A 19,766-nucleotide genomic window follows, 5' to 3' on the forward strand; every position below is an offset into this window, starting at 1 on the left:
ATGATTGTAATGATAGGCGGTCATTAAATCTCCTGCTCTGATGCACCGATTAATGGTCACCGAAAGTTGAGTGTACTTCGTTGAGCATCAATGATTCTCTATCTCAAACTCGATTGTACTGATAACTGTGCCAATGCGCGGAGACCTCCCCTACCACCACTGCTATTTCGGCCCGCTCCAAGTCCTTACATAACCGAGTTTGTCTAGTGATAAGAGCTACTGAATAGGCTACATACCTACTTAGAGCATCCGTCACTATATTTACCTTCCGTGGATGGTAGAGAATCTCACAATCATAGTCCTTCACTAGCTCCAACCACCTATGTTGTCACATGTTTAACTCCTTCTGAGTGAAGAAGTATTTTAAACTCTTGTGGTTGGTGAAAATCTGTATCTTTTCGTCATACAAGTAGTGCCACCAGATCTTTAATGCAAAAACCACGGCTGCCAATTCCAAATCATGTGTGGGATAGTTTCGTTCATGGTTCTTTAACTGACAAGAGGCATAAGCAACTAACTTACCTTGCTGCATCAATACGCACCCCAAACCTCTCTTAGAGGCGTCACTCTAAATAACAAAACCACCTGTTCCATCCGGTACGGTGAGAATTGGGGCAATGACCAACCTTTGCTTGAGATCCTAGAATCTATCTTCACAAACCTTACTCCAAATAAGGGAAACTTCTTTTCTGATCAACTGGGTCAGAAGGGTGGCTATGCGGGAAAATTCCTTCACAAAACGACGATAGTATCCCACCAACCCCAAGAAACTGCGCACCTCTCCAACTATGGTTGGACAAGGCCAACTCGTGACTGCCTCAGTCTTTGCGGGGTTCAATAGATACACCTTCCTTGGACACCACATGCCCTAGAAAGGAGATCTGCCTTAACCAAAACTCACAGTTGGAAAAATTAGCATATAACCTTTGTGCCCTCAAGGTCTCTTGAACCTTTCGTAAATTCTCCTCGTGTTCCGTCTTTGTCTTGGAATAAACCAAAATGTCATTTATGAAGACTATCACAAATGTGTTAAGAAATTCCTTGAACACTCTATTCATCAGAAACATAAATACTGCAGGAGCATTCGTCAACCCAAATGACATCACGATGAACTCATAATGCCCATACCTCGAACAAAAAGTTGTCTTAGGAATATCACTATCCTTTATCCTCAACTGATGATATCCCGACCGAAGATCAATCTTAGAAAACACTATAGCTCCCTATAACTGGTCAAACAAGTCGTCAATCCTAGGAAGCGGATACTTATTTTTGATAGTCACCTTATTTAATTCCCTATAGTCAATGCAAAGACGCCATGACCCATCTTTGTTTTTCACAAAAAGCACCAGCGCACCCCACGGTGACACACTAGGGTGGATGAAACCCTTATCCAAAAACTCTTGCAACTAAACCTTAAGCTCCTTCACTTCTATTGGAGCCATTCTGTATGGAGCTTTCGAGATAGGAGTTGTGCCTGGCTCCAATTCGCTAGCAAAGTCTATCTCTCGATGCGGCGGCAGACTTGGGAGATCCTCTAGAAAGACATTCGGATAGTCTTGTACTACTAGCTCTGAAGTCAAGGAAACCTCAGGCTCTCTAGTGTCAACAACACTAGCCAAGATACTTCGGATACCCCAGTTAAGCAACCTTTGGGCTTTCATGGCGAAAATTACTTTAGGCAGGACCACGGTCCCTGCCTCTTTAAATTTAAAGCTGGCTCCCGTGGTAGGGTTAAAAATCACCTCCTTGCGAAAGAAGTCTATACTGGCATGATTAGCAGTTAGCCAATCCATGCCCAAAATCACATCAAAACCCCGCATGTCCAAGACTATTAAAGTCACATCTAGTGTACGACTCACTACTTCAATCTGACATGCTTTTATGTTCTCCTTTGCTAACATATTTTCTCCAGATGGAGAGGATATTAATAACACATAGCACAAGGACTCTAATTCTAACATGGAATACTTAACAAATATTGATGATATAAATGAATGGGATGAACCAGAATCAAACAATACCAATGCAAATTGTCCCAAGATTGGGAACGTACTTGTCACAACAATGTCTGCTTTCTCAACCTCCTGCCAGGTGGTTGAGGGACCTTGTTGATGCTGAAGTATAATCGAACTCCTCTGTTCATAGCCTACAGACTGGTTCCCATAACCGGACCTGTTTCTATTATGGCATCTACCATCGAGTGCCCCTCCTATTTGCAATGAAAATAGACCCCGATGCCTGCCAAACATTATCCCCAGTGACGTCTTCCACACGAGCTACACACTGGCCGATTTCTTTTTACCATACCCGCCTTTGCAGCCTGTTGCTTAAAGTGTCGAAGTGGTCTGTCTGAGCTTTGAATTTTCTGATGGGGGCGAGGCTTGAAAAAGCCTTCTGATCTGCCTTCCTTTTCTGACCTGAGGAAGGTCCCGCCCCAAATGCCTGTGAATGCTTGTCCTCAACTGTGGGTCCACCTCAGCTGGCAAACGAAGTGCCTCAACATGAGTGGTTGTTTTGATGACTCACACGATACCTCATATACTGTCCTTTAGGCCTTGAACGAACCTTTCTGCCTTCATATCTTCCGTAGTAACCAACTTCGGGGCAAAATGGGAAAGTAAAAGGCCTTCATATCTTGGTCATACTCTTCCACTGACCAGTGTCCCTACTTCAGCTCCAAGAACTCCTGCTTATTGTACCTCAAGTTGGCAGAGAAGTACTTTGCGTAAAAGCACTTCTTGAACTACTCCCATGTCACCGGTTCCCCCTACATCCAACATCCTTTCTACCGAATGCCACCAAATTTGTGCTTTGTCAATGAGCATGAAAATGACACATTGCACTTTATAATCTTTTGGGCATTTCATATAACGAAAAACTGTTTCAATCGTGGATATCCATAATTCTGCATTGGTTGGGTCCTTTAACACCCATTAAAGGTGTTGGGGTTGTACTTTCTGAAATCTCGCAAATGTTTGGCCTCCACCGAAAGGTTCGACGTGCTTTAATTTTGAGTCATGTTTTGAGTGTGGAGTTGTAGTATCTGAACTTGCGGTGGTGGTATCTTTTGGGACTGGGCAAATTGGGCCATTTATTCATCCAGCATATCCTTCACCTTACTCAACACAATTGATGTGATTGCTTCCCCAATAGCGGTTGCCCAATCGGTAAACTCTGGTGGAACGACTGAGGTGGTATGCATCTGTGGTGGCGTGGCCATGTGCTGGGCTCGACTTCATGTCTGGGTTCGCTACCACCCTGACCCTGAGCGGTCTCTAGACGGTAAGGAATCCTCTGGTACTAAAGGGTCCTGAGCTTGTGAATCTTGAATTTGTGGACCCTCATCATGAAGATCTTGATCCTGAACGATCGGATTCTACTCTTCAAGAATGCTTCCCCCTTCTGGTAACGCTATGACTGTCTCTTCCCCTAACACGTACCATTTCTTGACAATTTTTCGCAACCAACCCTTAACTACTTTCCTTACCAGTAAAACACATCAAATGCAATCATAAATGCTACATATTCGGGTGCATATTATCCTAGATAATTTTCATAAGGGACATACCTGGCAATGACAAAGATCCGTTATAGGCCAAAAGGAACAACCTGGACTTACATAGTAAGTCAGTCTATATAACCCAAAACACAGGCTCTGATACCAACTGTAACAACCCGACCTCTTAGGACAACTAAAAAGGGAGATCATTACTACATGCATGCATAAATGTTCACATTGAGGAAAAAATAAAATAAAATAATAGGATTTTGGACTGCTTAAGTGTATAAAGAAACTATTTTGACTTTAACTCAATATTTCAAATCATTTGACCTGGGGTACCTGATGACATGCAGAAATGCATGTCATCTTAGGCCTTTTATTTAGAATTATGAGGGTTGTTAAGCAAAATATACGGCAATTATGTTAGGAATTCACGAGAAAATGAGCTTGCATCGTTCAGCATGATGAATCTCGGCTAACCCATTATTATGCGTTATTATGCATTCAATGTTCCATGTTTATAGCTAATGCTGGAAGTGGACGCAAACGTAGAAGCCGGACCACCGCATAGACGACCGCATGTAAAGAAACTCTCTATCACAAAGGCGAACACATTTAATCAACACATGGGTGTTGCGGTAATCAGCCGCATGCGTCCATCGCATGGGCGTTGCGCTCGTCAAAGGATTGCAGCCATCGTGTAGAGTTGCGGTATTAAGCGAATGCGGTCACTACATGATTATGGCTACATGATAACACATAATAGAGGGATCAATGCAAGGTTGGTGGAATGAACGCATCAATGCATCTACCTCGGGAAAATCAAAAGATGATGTTGACGTCTCACCTACCTCGCCGTTATCAGTAGAGATTTAGAAAGGACTAACGCGCCGCGAATGTTAGAATCAAAGTAGTCCATTAATGTTGTCGGCAATCCAGGCTTTATATAAAGTAGCCGATGAGCAGAATTTCAAAATATCCAGGGTTTTTCGCCTTAGGGCAGATTGTTGTGATCCAGACAAATGCATGAGAAGAAAGCTTAAGAGTTCTTTATCTCCTTCCTCCATTCCGAGTGACGATCGGAGCCTTCGACCAGAGCTAGATCTTGGGAGAGCCAGCTTCACCGCCCATCCATGGCACCACCGGCAGCCTTGACGCACATCTGCTAGAAGCAAGACATTGCTTCCAAGTGGTCATTCTATTTTCTCTTCTTTTCTTATATTGTATTGTATTACATTTGTTGATTAAGGAATTAATACATTGTGTTCAATGCATCTCTGTGTTTCCTTCGATTCCATCTCCATCTTTGTTTACTTAGCATCCTTAACTTTTATTGCATCATTGCTAGAGTATCGCATACTTAGTCATGTGGATTAGAGATATGATGTAACAAACCACCGAAAGGTGTGTGTTACATGAGTGTGTGAGAAAACCTTATTTGCTTAGTGTGAAGCTGTAGCACGCTTGCCCATAAGTAGAGTCAGCAACAACTAACTGCTCGGGAGGGTAAGTGGTTGGTCGCATTAAGCAATATAAACAAGTATTCACTAGAGATAGGAATAATCTTACATTCGCTAAGTTTATTTGGTTACCTTGTCTTATGTATGCGTCCATTGCACCTTTAGAGCTACTGGGGAGAGAGTCTAAAGAAAGAACCTAAGACTCAAGAGAGCTAGGTTAGAATCGATGCTCGGAAGAGCCAGATTAGGTTTGCATAAGCAAGAATGGAGACTTAGGAATAAGCTCCATTTGCCATCACACAGCGTGCACACTACGGATAGGATATTGCATGCATCCAGGAAGTAGTATGGTGGTGATATGCGGCCATCACGCTCATGCGGTGAAAGCCCGTGTGCGGGTTATAGGGGTTTAGGCTGGCATAGGCTTCTCGGAACTTTCACATATACATCACATACGTCCTAGAAGTAGGCTCAAGTGTGTAGCATGACAACATAGCTTGTGTTGACTAAGGTTGCCCTTGCGATCACTCTTAAGGGTTGCAATGAAGACATCCCCACATTTTATCTATTTTTCCATCCATTTACTTCCTGTAAATAGTTTTCATGTCTCTACCTCTCATCATATTTTCATTGCGTTGTCTGTTACTTAGGAGTAGGAGTAGTGTTAGCATAGAAACCCCTCATCCATTCTTTTATTCAACCACCGCATGCACATTATTGCATACATCTCGCTACAAGTCCCTGTGTTTGACCTCGGATCACCCAAGAAACTTGCGTTTGCGTTATACTTGGCGTGAGCGCAAGAAAACTTGTGACAGGACGCATGGTCATCGCATACATTTGTTAACGCAAAGTCATTCCAACGCATTACCACAACGTATACATTAAGAACATGCATCGCATATTGCATCCACGAAATTTTAGTTGTTGAGTAATTGACATCTAATTTCTCGTCATTAGTACCCCTTAACAGGAAATAAATAAAAAGAATAATAGAAAAAAAAAACATGGGAAGACATAAAGGTTCAATGCGGAAGCATTTTTAGTTCCTTTGGCACTGTCATGGATTCCTCTTGTCAGTCGCCCGAGTATCCTTGCCCTTATCTGAAAAATATATAAAGATAAAGGTGGAGTATAATCAGTAAGTGATCCACGGATGTCTAGCAACCCGAAGGCACACTGTTGGAAAAATAACATGAACGTGAACCTATTGATTCACGCATGTCTAGAGGCCCGAAGACACACCGTCAAATATGAAAATAACCTGTTGGTCCTCTAAGGCGAGACGGTAAACTACCTTATTGGTCTAATCATTCATCACATACATAATTTTAGTACTGTTTCCACCACACAGATCATATCATAACATGGAAGTTCAAACATGCTCATAATACTCATAACTGTCATGCAACAAGTACATCACAAAGACAAAATCAAGCTTCTAAAGTCCATTAATTATTTTTGTAAATTTAATCTAGGCCGGACACGAAGGCACCGGTAATAGTACAATTTACCTCAAATTTGGTCACAAATATTAGTCCATGAAATTAATCTTCCTTAAAACCTTTGGAAAACTTGAATCAATCCTAAAACATACAATACCAAATTTAATTTAGCGACCACGCATCCAAAACATTATGGGTAATAATGAATTCAAGCCGAACTAAATGGGTAATCAGGATCTTTCTAGAAAACTCATAAAACACCATAACTTATCAAAATCCTCCAAAAATCAATCCTTATAATGCTGGACAACTCGAATGACCAATCTTCAATCCAAACCCTGATTGCACTGAACGTCAACCAAACGATATGAAAACTTAATGGGCATCCAAGATATCTAAAACTCATTGTCAAAATCTACTAGGAAATTACCCTTTGAACTCCAAAATTCTGGCATAACACAACAATCCATGGCAGCAGGCGACGACAGGCGTCGAGCGGTGACCTTAGATCTGGCAGACGACGCGGCGGGGCGAGCAGTGGCACGAACTGCTGGTGAGGGGAGAGGTGCGCGTGTGCTCCAAATGACGGACGGCCAGGCTGACGACCCGCGCAGCCGAGTCTCGCGAACAGCGTGGACGAAGGGCTGTTGGCATGGGACGACTCGACTCTAGTCCACACGAAGGATAGGTGGCGTGGCTAGCGACTCCGGTGCACGGCGACTCGAAGGTGGCTGGAAGTGTCGAAGCTCGCGGCGGCGGGAGGCGCTGAACTTCGCGGCGGCTGGAGTTAGGGTTTTTGGCGAGTGAGGCAAGGAGATCAGGGGCTTCACTTTTCTTTTATTTTTCTCTTTTTTTCTCCTATTTATGCCAATAAATAATAATGAACCCTCTATCCTTTTCCCTTTTAAATTCCAAATCCCTCATCTTTTTCCAAAATATATTTTAAATCTTCCAACAAGAATTAACTCCATAAATAATCAAATCTCCAGACCCAAAATAAAACTTAATTAATTTTAAATAATTAAATAATATTTTAACTTAACTAAATATAAAAATCTTAGATTTCGATTTATGCAAGTAGATCAATGTAAATTAAAGCTTAATTACAAAATAAATCGGAATGTTATAGAAGGTGGTCGTTGGAATGTGTGGTTTGCTTGGCCAAATTCCAAGACTACGAAACGCTGCTTCTGTTGCCTAAATGTAGTCACATTTTTCATCCCGCTTGCATCGATGCCTGGTTGGTCTCTTGCGCTACCTGCCCCATTTGAAGGGTCAAGCTCGCCGCGGGGGAATATTTCTCATCGAAATTTGTGGCGGTTGGTGTTGTTAACCGGAACGGAGACGATGACCGTAATGGGAAAGTGATAGATGATTGAACTTTGAAGTTGGGGATGGAGTGGATGGCACACGACGTGGTATTAGGGTATATTGGAAACAAATTAATTAGAGTTTAAAGTTTAATTTTGCCATAGTTTTCTTTCCATTATTGTCTAACCGAATTGCACAAAATTGCTGCCGAATACTAGCCCTCAACCGAATTTTAGGTTCATAGGTTAATTAAATTTTAGGATAAAAACCCATTTATAACCCTAGTTTAATCAATGGAGGAATGTAATTGTCATTTGATCTAACACTTTGAGTTCAATTATTGCCAAAACGGGTGGGGTTCTTTCAATCACAACATCTTCAAATTTTTAGCAAAGGAAACAATACAATGCAAAAGATTCATAGTTTTATTAAAAAATTTCCAGCTAGCACATATATACTTCCAAAAAAAATTAATTTCTTTCCGTGAACACACTTTCCTTCTAAGATTGACATGTACATGTGTTAGATGCGTCCAATTTGAGATCAAGCCAAGTTCACGGACAAAGAAAATTACAAATAGAGTTTTATCTAATTTTTTTTAATAGAAAATTAAACTAAGTGAAGTATTATATATTTTTTACCCATCCCAACCTTTTGAGAATTTCTCAAATGGAGATTTGGGATAGTGAATTAACTATTTACTTGAAAATTTTTTAAAAACTATTAATGAGGAAATTCCTAAAAAAATGTAAAAACATTATGCTTCCATTTTCCAAAAAAAAAAAAAAAATAGGAATTTTTGCTTCCATGAATATATATATATATATATATATATTTGGAAACCCAAAAAAAAATAAAATCCTAAAAAATAAAGAGAAATAAGTCATTCTAATTACCATTCTAACTTAAATAGAGCAATACTTGAGTGCATCATGCTCCATCACATTCACTCACAAAAGAATTAAAATAATTTAGGATATTTTATGATTAGACAATTTGATAGTAGATCCAAAATATACCTTTAAAAGTCAAGCCAACAATTATTGCAATATACCATTGTCGGTATTGCTTTCAATAAATTGAACAATGATAATATTCATTCTTCTGACTCAAACTTCTCATTTGTTCATCTCTCCACTCGTAAGCTCGCTTTTTTAGCCTGTACATTACCCGTCCATCCATAAACATGTTCAAATTTAATCAAATAAAGTCTTATAAAACCTATATTTCATACCTCTTCTTCCCAATCACATCGAATAGTAATGACCAGCAATATCAAAGTCTGAATTCCTGTTCCTCTAAATATCATTCCTATCCAAATTCCCTTGAATATGTATAATATACAAGTATAAATTTTACACATACGAATCTATAATTGCACGTAAATGTAGATTTTAACTCAAAATAGAAAAAAGAAAAAGAAAAAACAATGCATACCTTAACTCCAACTCCAAGGTCAGTAAACCATTGCATCAAAATCCCAAGAGGCAACCCAATGATATAATAACAACCCAAATTTATGTAAGCCACGTCAGATTGCCATCCTGACCCAACTGCTACCCCTACGTACATATAGCGAGTAAATTAAATATATTTAATTAGGTGGTATGAATTTATGTAGCTAGTGTACTTTTTCACATAATTCAATGATCCATAAAGAGATAAAAAATTAAAAAAATAAAATAAAATAAAATAACTACACATAATTTTTAATATGATTATTATTTTGACATACCAGAGAGACAGGTTGAATACTGTTGAAGAGAATAGTGAAGGCCAAAAGAATAGTGAGTTTATCCACTTCTTGAAGAACGATGGCACTAGAAGAGAAAATACGACCAAAGCTATTGTGAAAGATCACAATTAAACAACAAAAAACAAGCCCAATTATTAATGATGTTGACGATGATACAATTGTTGCAAACTTAGCTCCTTTTCCATTGCCTGCTCCGAGCTCATTCGCCACTCTGACTCTGTTTTCGATGTTTCAAATTAAATTAGTTTTGTATATCTCATAATTTCTCAAGGAATATGATTTTGTATTTTTAATTAATAACAAATATTACCCTACACCCACAAAGAATCCCAAAGGAATCATCATTTTCCATCCGTTGATGCTCATGCTGCAATCACAATATAATTACCACAAATTTCAAGTTTTATATATATATATATGATAACATTATTAATTGGTCATATATTATGAAGAAAATTTGGAGAGAAAATAGTTATAGAAAGATAACCAGATTGATAAAGCATCCACCATAATCTCGGCATTCTTCATGTTTCCAGTGATCACTATTAGCATTTTGTAATACCAATCTTCCAGACTGAAAATTTATCATTAATTTACAAATCCAAATTTCATGTTAACAATATATAAAGAAATATCACAAAAACTAATCATAAATAATGATAATGTTGAACTTAACGATCGGATTATTTTCTGCTTTATCAAAACAATTTGTTTTTAAGTTTATTAGAAATTAAAAATTCAATTAAAATTGAGGTTTGTTTGGACAAAAGCACTTTTGATAACCATTTAAGCTAGAATGTATTCTGACTTATTTTTGTACAACAATTTTCATAGAACCTACCTCTTTTATAGTCTAAACCTTTAGGCTTAAAATTTGAAAACATTCCTAGAAATTAGATATAATAAAATAAAGAAAACATTAGGAGGAGTTAATATTTATAAGTTTAATTTTCAAAAACTAAAAATAAAATAACAGGTGGGTATCAAATCAAGACAATTTATTTTTATTTTTATTCTTAGATAAACTATCTTATTATCTTATAAATTTTTGGATAATTGTTTTAAATGATAAAATTGTAAAAAAAATATTTTTAAATATAATAAAATGTGATTGTCTATTAGTGATAAACATTTATTAATGTGTGCCAATATCTAGATAGTTATATTTTATTATATTTATAAATAAGTTGACTCATTTTTATATATTTAAAAATATCTTAAATTTTTTTAATGGTGATTTTTATCTTTGTTGGGTAAACATTTAAATATCTAATCAAATTTAGAAAACAACCGGAAAAAATAGATAATAAATCAACACAATCAAATATTAACAACTGAAAGTAATATTTATAAATTTAATTTAAAAAAAAAAAAAAAAACAAATCAAATGGTTATAGAAAGAGAGTCAAATATTATTTATTTAAAAGTTGCTTTTCTTTTGGGTTGATTTATAGAGAGAGAGAGAGGGGAAGAGACCATAGCATGACGCCTGAAGCGGCAGAGAGCTTAACAAACTCCCAGAGACCAGAAAAGGCGTCAACGGAAAAGCCAGTCCAAGTGAGCGGACAACCGCCGCACACAGTGTAACCCATCTGAACAATTGCCATAACACACCAAGAAATATTGCAAGCCACCGCAATTCCCACCACACCCATCTTCAGTTGAACCACAAGCACCCAACTACCCACCAGATGCGCCACAAGCGCCGCCGCTGCCGACCACATAATCACCCCGACCTTCAATTGGCTCTGCAAGAATCTCTGCATTGGGAAGCAAAACGCGAAGCTGAAGTGAACAGGAAGCATCCACACGGACAAAAGACCAGCCAGCTCTGCCAAATCATCAGGCTCTCCAATCAGCTTCAGAAATGGAGACGCAAATAAGAAAATAGGCAAACAACAAAACACAGCATAGGAAGAGAACAATCCAGGAGTGCTGCAAATACACTCCCAACATGTAGTATTTCCTCGCTCCATGCGCCTGCCCACATAGCGTCTCCAAAGCGCTTGCCATCCCCAGCTGAATTGAAATACAAAAATCAGATTAGATAAACAGAAGAGGCCGTGAAAAAAGAGTGATGGGTAGGTAATTTGTAGAAAAACAGAGGAGTCGGTGAAAACAAAGTGGTGGGTATACCAGAAGACCCATGTCGAATCCGATGATGACGGTAACGGCGATGGAAAAGGCAGCAAGATCAAGGTCATTTATATGTCCTGCGAAAGCTTGGGAGATAACTAGGGTGGAGTAGGTGCTAATCCGGCTGAAAATTGAAGGCCGACGATATACCATAATTTCTTGGATTCGATACAGAGGCGTGTTACAAGATCTTGATGATGGGGTTGTAATGTGGAAGTAGAATGTTGCAAAAGGGGAACGTTTGTTTGCTGTTGCTCGCCCATGTCTTGCAAATGGTGAGAAAGAAAGCCGTAGTCTAGGAGTGATAAGGCAAATAATGACAGAAAAGGAAAAGAAAAGGTGGAAGAATAACCAAAACATGAGTCACCTATTTTGTAAACTAGTTAGAATTTTTCCAGCTCCACTTATTCTTTTATTCCTTTTGTATTATTGTGTGCCCACATTGAAGGACACTGTGTATATAAAGTTGAAGGCTGTTTATACCAAACATACTGAATAGAAGAAAAGAGGCATTCCTCCAAATCCAATATCTTCATTCTTCAACTTGGTATCAGAGTCCCATACCCAACGCCACACTCGCGGATGTTCCTCCTCCACCGAACTTATGAAATTCAATACACCACCGCTGAATCTGTTGGGATTGGTGTCCTAATTCTCCTGAAGTCTCGTTGTTTTGTAAAGATACACATTGTTTAATGAATAAAATAAGTGTTATTTAATTCTGGCATTTACTCATATCCAATAAACAAAGCTCCTTGGTTATCTAATGTGAACTTAAGCATATATATGTGATATACAAGTGGATCATGCCTTAAATGATAACCTAAATAGGTATGTAGTATAAGGATTAAGGTGGGATACCTGATCCTAGTGACAATACGGATACGACCCGCTTTGTAGTCGTTTGCAAGTGCTTTAAACTACTACAGATAGTAGATATTAACCATTCACGTGGAGACGTGCGAGCGGAGGTGTCCTATACAAAGAGACTCTGTATATAACACCATTGATACTAGAGACTTGCATCTCACCTAAAGGACCTTAGGTGACACGACATCAATCTTGAGTGTTTTGGGTACTCCTGCCTTTGAGGGCGGTCATTTGATTAGTATGGGTGAGAGTGGCCAGATTGCCAACTCAACATGCCTACCTTTATGGGGACTTGTCTGATTTGGGAGCTAGGAACTTAATCCACAAGATGGAATTCACTCCTTTCCCAAAGCAGGGATAAGTAGAGAGATTGCTCTCTTAAGGGCTGATTCCGGGGCTTGAACATAGTGGCCACAACTTCTCTTTGGAAGAAAAGACTCAGTCATAGTAGGACTATGACTTATGTTCATTAAAGGGATCAGTGGTACTTAAGGAGACAGATGTAACTATAGGGGCATAACGGTTATTGGCCCGATTGTACTTACGAGCGATCTATAAAGAGTTGTCGCACTGCTGATTGGTTAAGATGGACAAATAATATATTTGTAGTAAGGAGAGTTCAGCTGTCGATCTTTAGTGGAGTGCCTGGCAGTTAACGGATGGTGGTGGTGACTAAAGAGTTTAGTCAATTATTCACGTACTGTTCGAGCTATAGGTCTATAAGGCCCCCTTGGTAGCTCAATAGATTCAGTTGAGGATCAATTCTTGGTGTTGATTTAAAATGTTCAAATTGACAAGAGGTATTTTGATTATATATGATATAATCGGTATGATGTATGAGAGACAGCTACTGGAGGATTGATGTAAATGAGGTTTACATTAAATACCATGGAATAGAAAAAGAACTATGGTTTATATGTTTCATGAGATGAAATATTAAAACTATAGGTTATAAATATAGTATGATAAGTTGGTTGTCATTTATATTTATAATAATATTAATTATTGGATAATTAATTATTTTTCTTTAATAACCATGTGAGTAGATGGTTATTGGATTCATGGTAATCGTGAGTTTAAAAGGAAAATGGTTTTCCTATTTTCAAAAGATTGATTTACAAACGCTGAAAAGTTTTCTTAAAAAGTTTTTTGAGTTTTCTTTCTAGCGTTAAAAAAAAAAAGGGATCTCACAGAGTCGTCAAGTAAATGTCGATTTACTAAACGACGATGGGCAAGCTAAACGATCGTGCAGTGGTGAGCTAAATGATCATGCAGTATTTACTAAATGATCGCATAGTTTTGCTAGATGATTGTTTGTCCAAAGTAAACGATTGTATAATGTCTGTAAGCGACAGACCGAGCTAAACGATTGCATAGCTTTTGGTAGACGATCACATAGCTTTACCTAAACGATTGGGCATCGACCTATATGATAGGTCTCCGCCATCTCCCACTTGCCCAGTTGAGTACACGATTGGTGTTTCCTTCTTCGTCTGCCTCATACAATTCCAAACAGATCCCACCCTTTAGATTCTCACACCGAGAATACTAAGGTAGCCTTGTTGGTGGTGTCATACTCAACTCGACACCATCGAGGTTATGTGGAGGCTGTTCGTGGTGCTGTGGAAGTCATTCGTGTTGCTGAGGAGTTCGTGATCGAGGCAATCATTGAGGACGAGCATGAAGTATTCGTGCTATGTTCATTGTTGTGTTTTGATCGAGCATTCGAAGTTGATGTTGTTCGAGCGGTCATGCACAAAGGAGCGTGGAGACGCATCTGCCAATGTTCGTATAGTTTTTCCCTTTGTGCATTTGTAGTTATTCATGTTGTAATTTCTGTATGAATTGTATAACCGCTTGTTTAATGTCGACTGTAAATGTATTGTTCATTCATGATTGTGATTTGGAATTTTCTTTCTTCCGCTACTCATGGAAATCGGGAATCCGATTTCCTTCAGAATCAACTGCTCAACTAGCTCACCACCACAAAGCTAGAACGCGACAACTTCATGTCGTGAAAGACACTCGCACTACCTATCCTACGAAGTTACAAACTCAAAGGATATCTTTCGTGGTAGATCCTCTGTCCTCCAATGTTCGTCCAGACAACCTCCGAAGCAACCTCCAGCTCCCAAGTGATCAGTGATGACAGAGTAAGCTCATCAGTAGAATGTGCCTGAATCCTCAATATGAAGCATGGTTGGCCATCGATCAACTTCTGCTAGGATGGTTGTACAACTCGATGGTTCCAGACGTTGTCGTCCAACTAATGAGGTATGAGAATGCGAAAGAATTGCAGGATGCCATCCAAGAGTTGTTTGGAGTTCAATCCCGAGCTGAAGAAGACTACCTATGACAAGTATTCTAGCAGACATGAAAAAGAAGGCAGAAGATGAGTGAGTATTTGAAGTTGATGAAGCTACACTCCGATAACCTTGCTCAAACAGGAAGCCCTGTTTTAACCAGAGCATTGATCTCACAAGTTCTTCTTGGCCTTGATGAAGAGTACAAGTCGGTAGTGTGGGAATACAAGGCAAACCAGGTATTTCTTGGTTAGATATGCAATCTAAACTTCTTTCATATGAAAAACGCTTAGAACATCAAAACTCTATCAAAATGCATAGCTCCTTTGCCCAGAATCCTTTTGTCAATACAGCTTTCAACAGGCACACAAATGGATAAAAGTCGCAGTTTAAACCCTCGTTTAATGGAAATCGGCAACAAGGAAACAACTCTAAAGGGAACAATCCAAACCACAATCCCTTCAATGGACAAAATGGAGGTCGCAGATGTGGAAGAGGACGAAACAATAACTCGAATCGACCAACCTGTCAAGTCTATGGAAAATACGGTCACTCAGCCTTCGTATGCTAACATCGATTTGATAAAGAATATTCTCAGAACACTGGACAAGGCAGAAGTAATCATGGGTCGATTGGCCCCAACAACAATGCTGCAGCCGTATTCATGACCTCACAGACTTCCAACCCCTTCATGGCCACATCGAAAACAATAGTTGATCCTAGCTGGTATATCGATAGTGGAGCTACAAATCATGTTACACTCGATTACAACATCAACAATCTGAATGAATATGGAGGTAATGGACTGGTTATTGTAAGTAATGGTGATAAACTACATATCTCTCACTAGTAAATCTTACTTGTTTGATGGACGAAATAAATTATACTAAATGATGTACTATGTGTGCCTAACATTGCAAAGAATTTGATTAATATATCCAAGCTAGCTCATGAAAATGTTGTGGTTGTTGAATTTCACACTAATTGTTGTGTCATCAAGGATAAGGCTACGGGTAAAACACTACTGAAAAGGGAGCTTGACAAAGGACTATACGACTAAAAGGAGCTGAAGTACTAAAAGACAATACAAAGAGAGGAGGACCTGCTCAATACAAAAATAATCACCCGACTGCACTTGTTCTATCAAGAATTAGGATAAATGTAGTTGAGTCAAGAGCTACCTGGCACAAAAGATTAGGACATCCGTCGACTAAGACGTTAGACTATATCATTAAAGAATGTAATTTACCTTTCAAATCTAATGAAGGAAATGAATTTTGTTACTCATGTCAATTAGGAAAAGCAAGTGCTCTACCATTTCCAAATTCTAATTCTCGAGCATCAAACAAGTTTGAACTAATACACACTGATGTATGGAGACCAGCCCCAATCGACTCTACTAACGGGTATCGGTACTATATACAATTCTTGGATGACCACAGTAGATATGTATGGATATATCCCATGAGACAAAAGAGTGATACACTGTCTGCCTTCAATCACTTTACACAACTTATTAATACTCAATTCAAGTCAGGAATTAAAATGCTCTAGTCGGACAATGGCAAAGAGTATGATAGAATTCATCGCCTTTGTGAATCAAAAGGCATCTTAATCATAAAATCGTGCCCATGCACCTCTGCATAAAATGGTCGAGCTGAGCGCAAACATCGGCATATAGTCGAAACTGTACTCACGCTGCTTGCACAAGCGTATATGCCTCTGTCCTTTAGATGGGAGGCATTCTCCACAGCAGCTTATCTAATCAATGGCATGCCTACAACCATGCTGCCATTGATTAAATCACCCGTCAATTTAATGTTTGGCTCTAACATTGATTTCTTCAATCTTAGGACATTCAGATATGCTTGCTTTCCATATCTAAGACCATACTATAGTGACAAATTTCAACTACACTCAGAGAAAAGCATATACATTGGTCCCAACTCACACCACAAGGGATATAGATGCCTAAGTCCATCGGGCCGAGTTTATACCAGTAGACATGTGAAGTTCAATGAGAACGACTTCCCATTTTCATCTCCATCGTTTACCACGATCGCCCAAGCGACAGACACAACGATCGCTAAGCTCCCATCACTTAGCAAGATCACCCAGACGATAGTCCCAACGATCGTTGAGCTCCCATCGCTTAGCAAGATTGCCCACACAACAGACCTGAAGGAAATTGGAACGATGATTTCGGTGAACAGCGGAAGCAAGACTATTCTAAATTACAATCATGAATCAACATATATTTATAGTCGACTTCCAAACAAGCGGTTATATAATTTACAGTGAAATTAATGCATGAACAACAAATGTACAGAGGGAGAAACTGTAATAACAACGGTGGAAACGTCTCCACACTCCGATGCATGACTCTGATCAAACAACCACAACCACGAGCACTCGATCTATACGACCGCAACACCACAACGAACACCGCACGAACACTTCGCGCTCGTCCTCAACGATCTCCTTGGTTACGATCTCCTTCGCAACATGAACTCCTCTACAACACCACGAATGAACTGCTTCAAAGCACCACGAACGGCCTCCAGAAAACCTCGACGATGTCGAGTTGAGTCTGACACCACCAACAAGGGGACCTTGGTATTCTTGGTGAAAGAATCCAGAAGGTGGGCTCTGTTCAGACTTGGAGTGAGGCAAATGAACAGAGGAAAGACAGATCGTGTACACGACTAGGCAAGTGGGAGAAGTCGGAGATCTATCGTATAGGTCGATGCCCAATCGTTTAGATAAAGCTATGCGATCGTCTAGCAAAATCTATGTGATCGTTTAGCTCGGTCGATTCTACACGATCGTTTACCTTAGGTCGATTCTACCTTAGGTCGACGATCGTTTACCTTAGGCATCCAGTCGAAGGTGAATGCCTCATTATCTGATGAGCAATTGCTTAAGATTGAAGAACTACCATGGTATGCAGATATTGTTAACTTCTTGGTATGTAACAATTCCCTAAAAACTACACATCCCATCAAAAGAAGAGGCTCATTCATAAATGAAAATTTTACTATTGGGACGATCCAAACCTCTACAAAAGGGGACCAAACCAGATATTGAGACTCTGTGTTCCAGAGACTGCTTTCCAGTGCATAGTATTTTAATGTCATGAATCACCCTATGGAGGGCATTTCGGTGGACAGCCACAGCGGCAAAAGTTTTGCTATGTAGGTATTACTGACCCACTCTGTTTAAGGATGCACAAGAATACTCCATGAAATGCGATAAGTGCCAACGCACTGTAAGCATTTCAGAAAAAAAATGCGATACCAATGAACATCATATTAGAGGTGGAGCTATTCGACGTCTGGGGTATAAATTTCATGGGGCCATTTCCATCGTCAAATGGTCATAAATACATTCTATTGGCCATCGACTATGTTTCCAAATGAATTAAAGCTGTTTCATGCATTGCAAACGATACGGCAATAGTCTTTAAGTTCTTACAGAGAAACATCTTCACTCATTTTGGCACTCCACGTGCCATAATTAGTGACGAAGGGACCCACTTTATGAATCGCATTGTTAACAAACTGTTGATCAAATATAATGTCTACCATAAGATCGCCACCGCATATCACCCCCAAATAAATGGGACAAGCAGAGGTTTCTAATAAAGAAATCAAGTCAATTTTAAAGAAGGTGATGAATCCATCGCAGAAGGATTGGGCCATGAAACTTGACGATGCCTTGTGGGCATATAAGGCTGCTTATAAGACACCCATCGGCATGTCACCATATGCGTTGGTGTTTGGAAAGGCTTGTCATCTGCCGTTGGAACTGGAGTATAAGGTGATGTGGGCAGTTAAGAAACTTAGCTTTGATCTTAAGGCTGCATGGGAAGAGAGAAAACTTCAGCTACTAGAGCTGGATGAATGGAGATTACAGGTGTATGAGAATTCCAAAATTTACAAAGAACGCACCAAGCGATGGCATGATAAGTGTCTTTGTGAGAAAAATCTCCAGGCAGGTCAGAAGGTATTATTGTTCAACTCTAGCTTGCATCTCTTTCCTGGAAAATTGAAATCGCGTTGGTCCGGGCCTTTCATAATTAAGGAAGTATTCCCGCATGGAGCGGTGGAATTGACCAACAAAGATGGGACCAACGCATTTAAAGTGAATGATCAAAGAGTAAAGATGTATCATGGAGGAGATTTCCAATGCGAGAAAACCTCCATTGACTTGGGTAAGCCAAAATAAAGAAGAAACACTCAGTCCCTACGATGATAAACAGCATACATTCATTTAGGAAGAAGTATATCCTTTTTTTAGTATCCTTTTTGTTTTTCTTTCAAGAATCTATCTTAATCTTTGCATGGTTACTACTCTTTATGATTGTCAACTCTTTCTTTCATACTTTTAATCTTCCTGATATTCATCACACTGATCATAGTAAACGATTGCGCTGGAGCAATGCGATGAGCTCAAAACACGTGACCGATTCAATCAGCCCATCGCAATCAAAGAATCAAGCCATCACAATCAAAGAATTAGCCCATCATAGGAAAGGATGCGATCAAAATGATGTGGGCGAAAAATTAAATTTGGGGGTTGTGTCCTTCCTTGCCTCATCTTATTTCAATTTTTGTACTTCTCACTTTCAATTTAATATTGTTGAATTCTACTATCGCATCCTCTTTCGTTTGACTTAATCCTAAATTTTTTATTGCTTTATTTGGTCGCCGCATGCACCCCTTGCCCATTATGACTTCAATGATGAAAGTTATGCTTCTTTTCTTACCGCATGAACTAGCATCAGATTAATTTTAGGACAATCAATTCACAAAACATTTCTAAAATTTAGTAGTCTACCAGCTTTCCTTCAAAACTATTTTTACGAAATTTTCTGAGTCCATCGCATGAATTATTTCATCTTTCAGCAATGAGGACATTGCTATGTATTAAATTTGGGGGTGGTAATGTTATTTTCAGCCTTGTTAATTTTAGAAACTT

At 39.1% G+C, this 19,766-nt stretch overlaps 2 protein-coding genes and 1 pseudogene across 3 annotated transcripts; 1 reads left to right on the forward strand and 2 right to left on the reverse strand.

Annotated features, from left to right (window-relative positions):
- Nucleotides 1-1,409: 1,409 nt before the first annotated feature.
- On the reverse strand, nt 1,410-2,252 carry LOC150037156 (uncharacterized). The gene has a single exon (XM_090311897.1). The coding sequence runs from the start codon at nt 2,250-2,252 to the stop codon at nt 1,410-1,412; it is 843 nt and encodes a 280-aa protein (XP_090168023.1).
- A 3,593-nt stretch (nt 2,253-5,845) lies between these two features.
- Nucleotides 5,846-12,237, reverse strand: LOC120072541 (protein DETOXIFICATION 27-like; annotated as a pseudogene). Its single transcript, XR_016528177.1, has 9 exons — nt 11,614-12,237; nt 10,954-11,496; nt 9,965-10,051; nt 9,788-9,844; nt 9,453-9,694; nt 9,159-9,283; nt 8,956-9,045; nt 6,841-8,880; nt 5,846-6,069 (listed from the first exon to the last, which is right to left on the reverse strand). The product of XR_016528177.1 is annotated as a protein DETOXIFICATION 27-like (transcript).
- A 6,167-nt stretch (nt 12,238-18,404) lies between these two features.
- LOC120073494 (uncharacterized) lies at nt 18,405-19,013 on the forward strand. The gene has a single exon (XM_039026337.2). The coding sequence runs from the start codon at nt 18,405-18,407 to the stop codon at nt 19,011-19,013; it is 609 nt and encodes a 202-aa protein (XP_038882265.1).
- Nucleotides 19,014-19,766: the final 753 nt, after the last annotated feature.

Source organism: Benincasa hispida, chromosome 3 (assembly GCF_027475165.1).
Source record: "Benincasa hispida cultivar pf3 chromosome 3, pf3_genome.v1.1, whole genome shotgun sequence".
Lineage (NCBI taxonomy): Eukaryota > Viridiplantae > Streptophyta > Magnoliopsida > Cucurbitales > Cucurbitaceae > Benincasa > Benincasa hispida.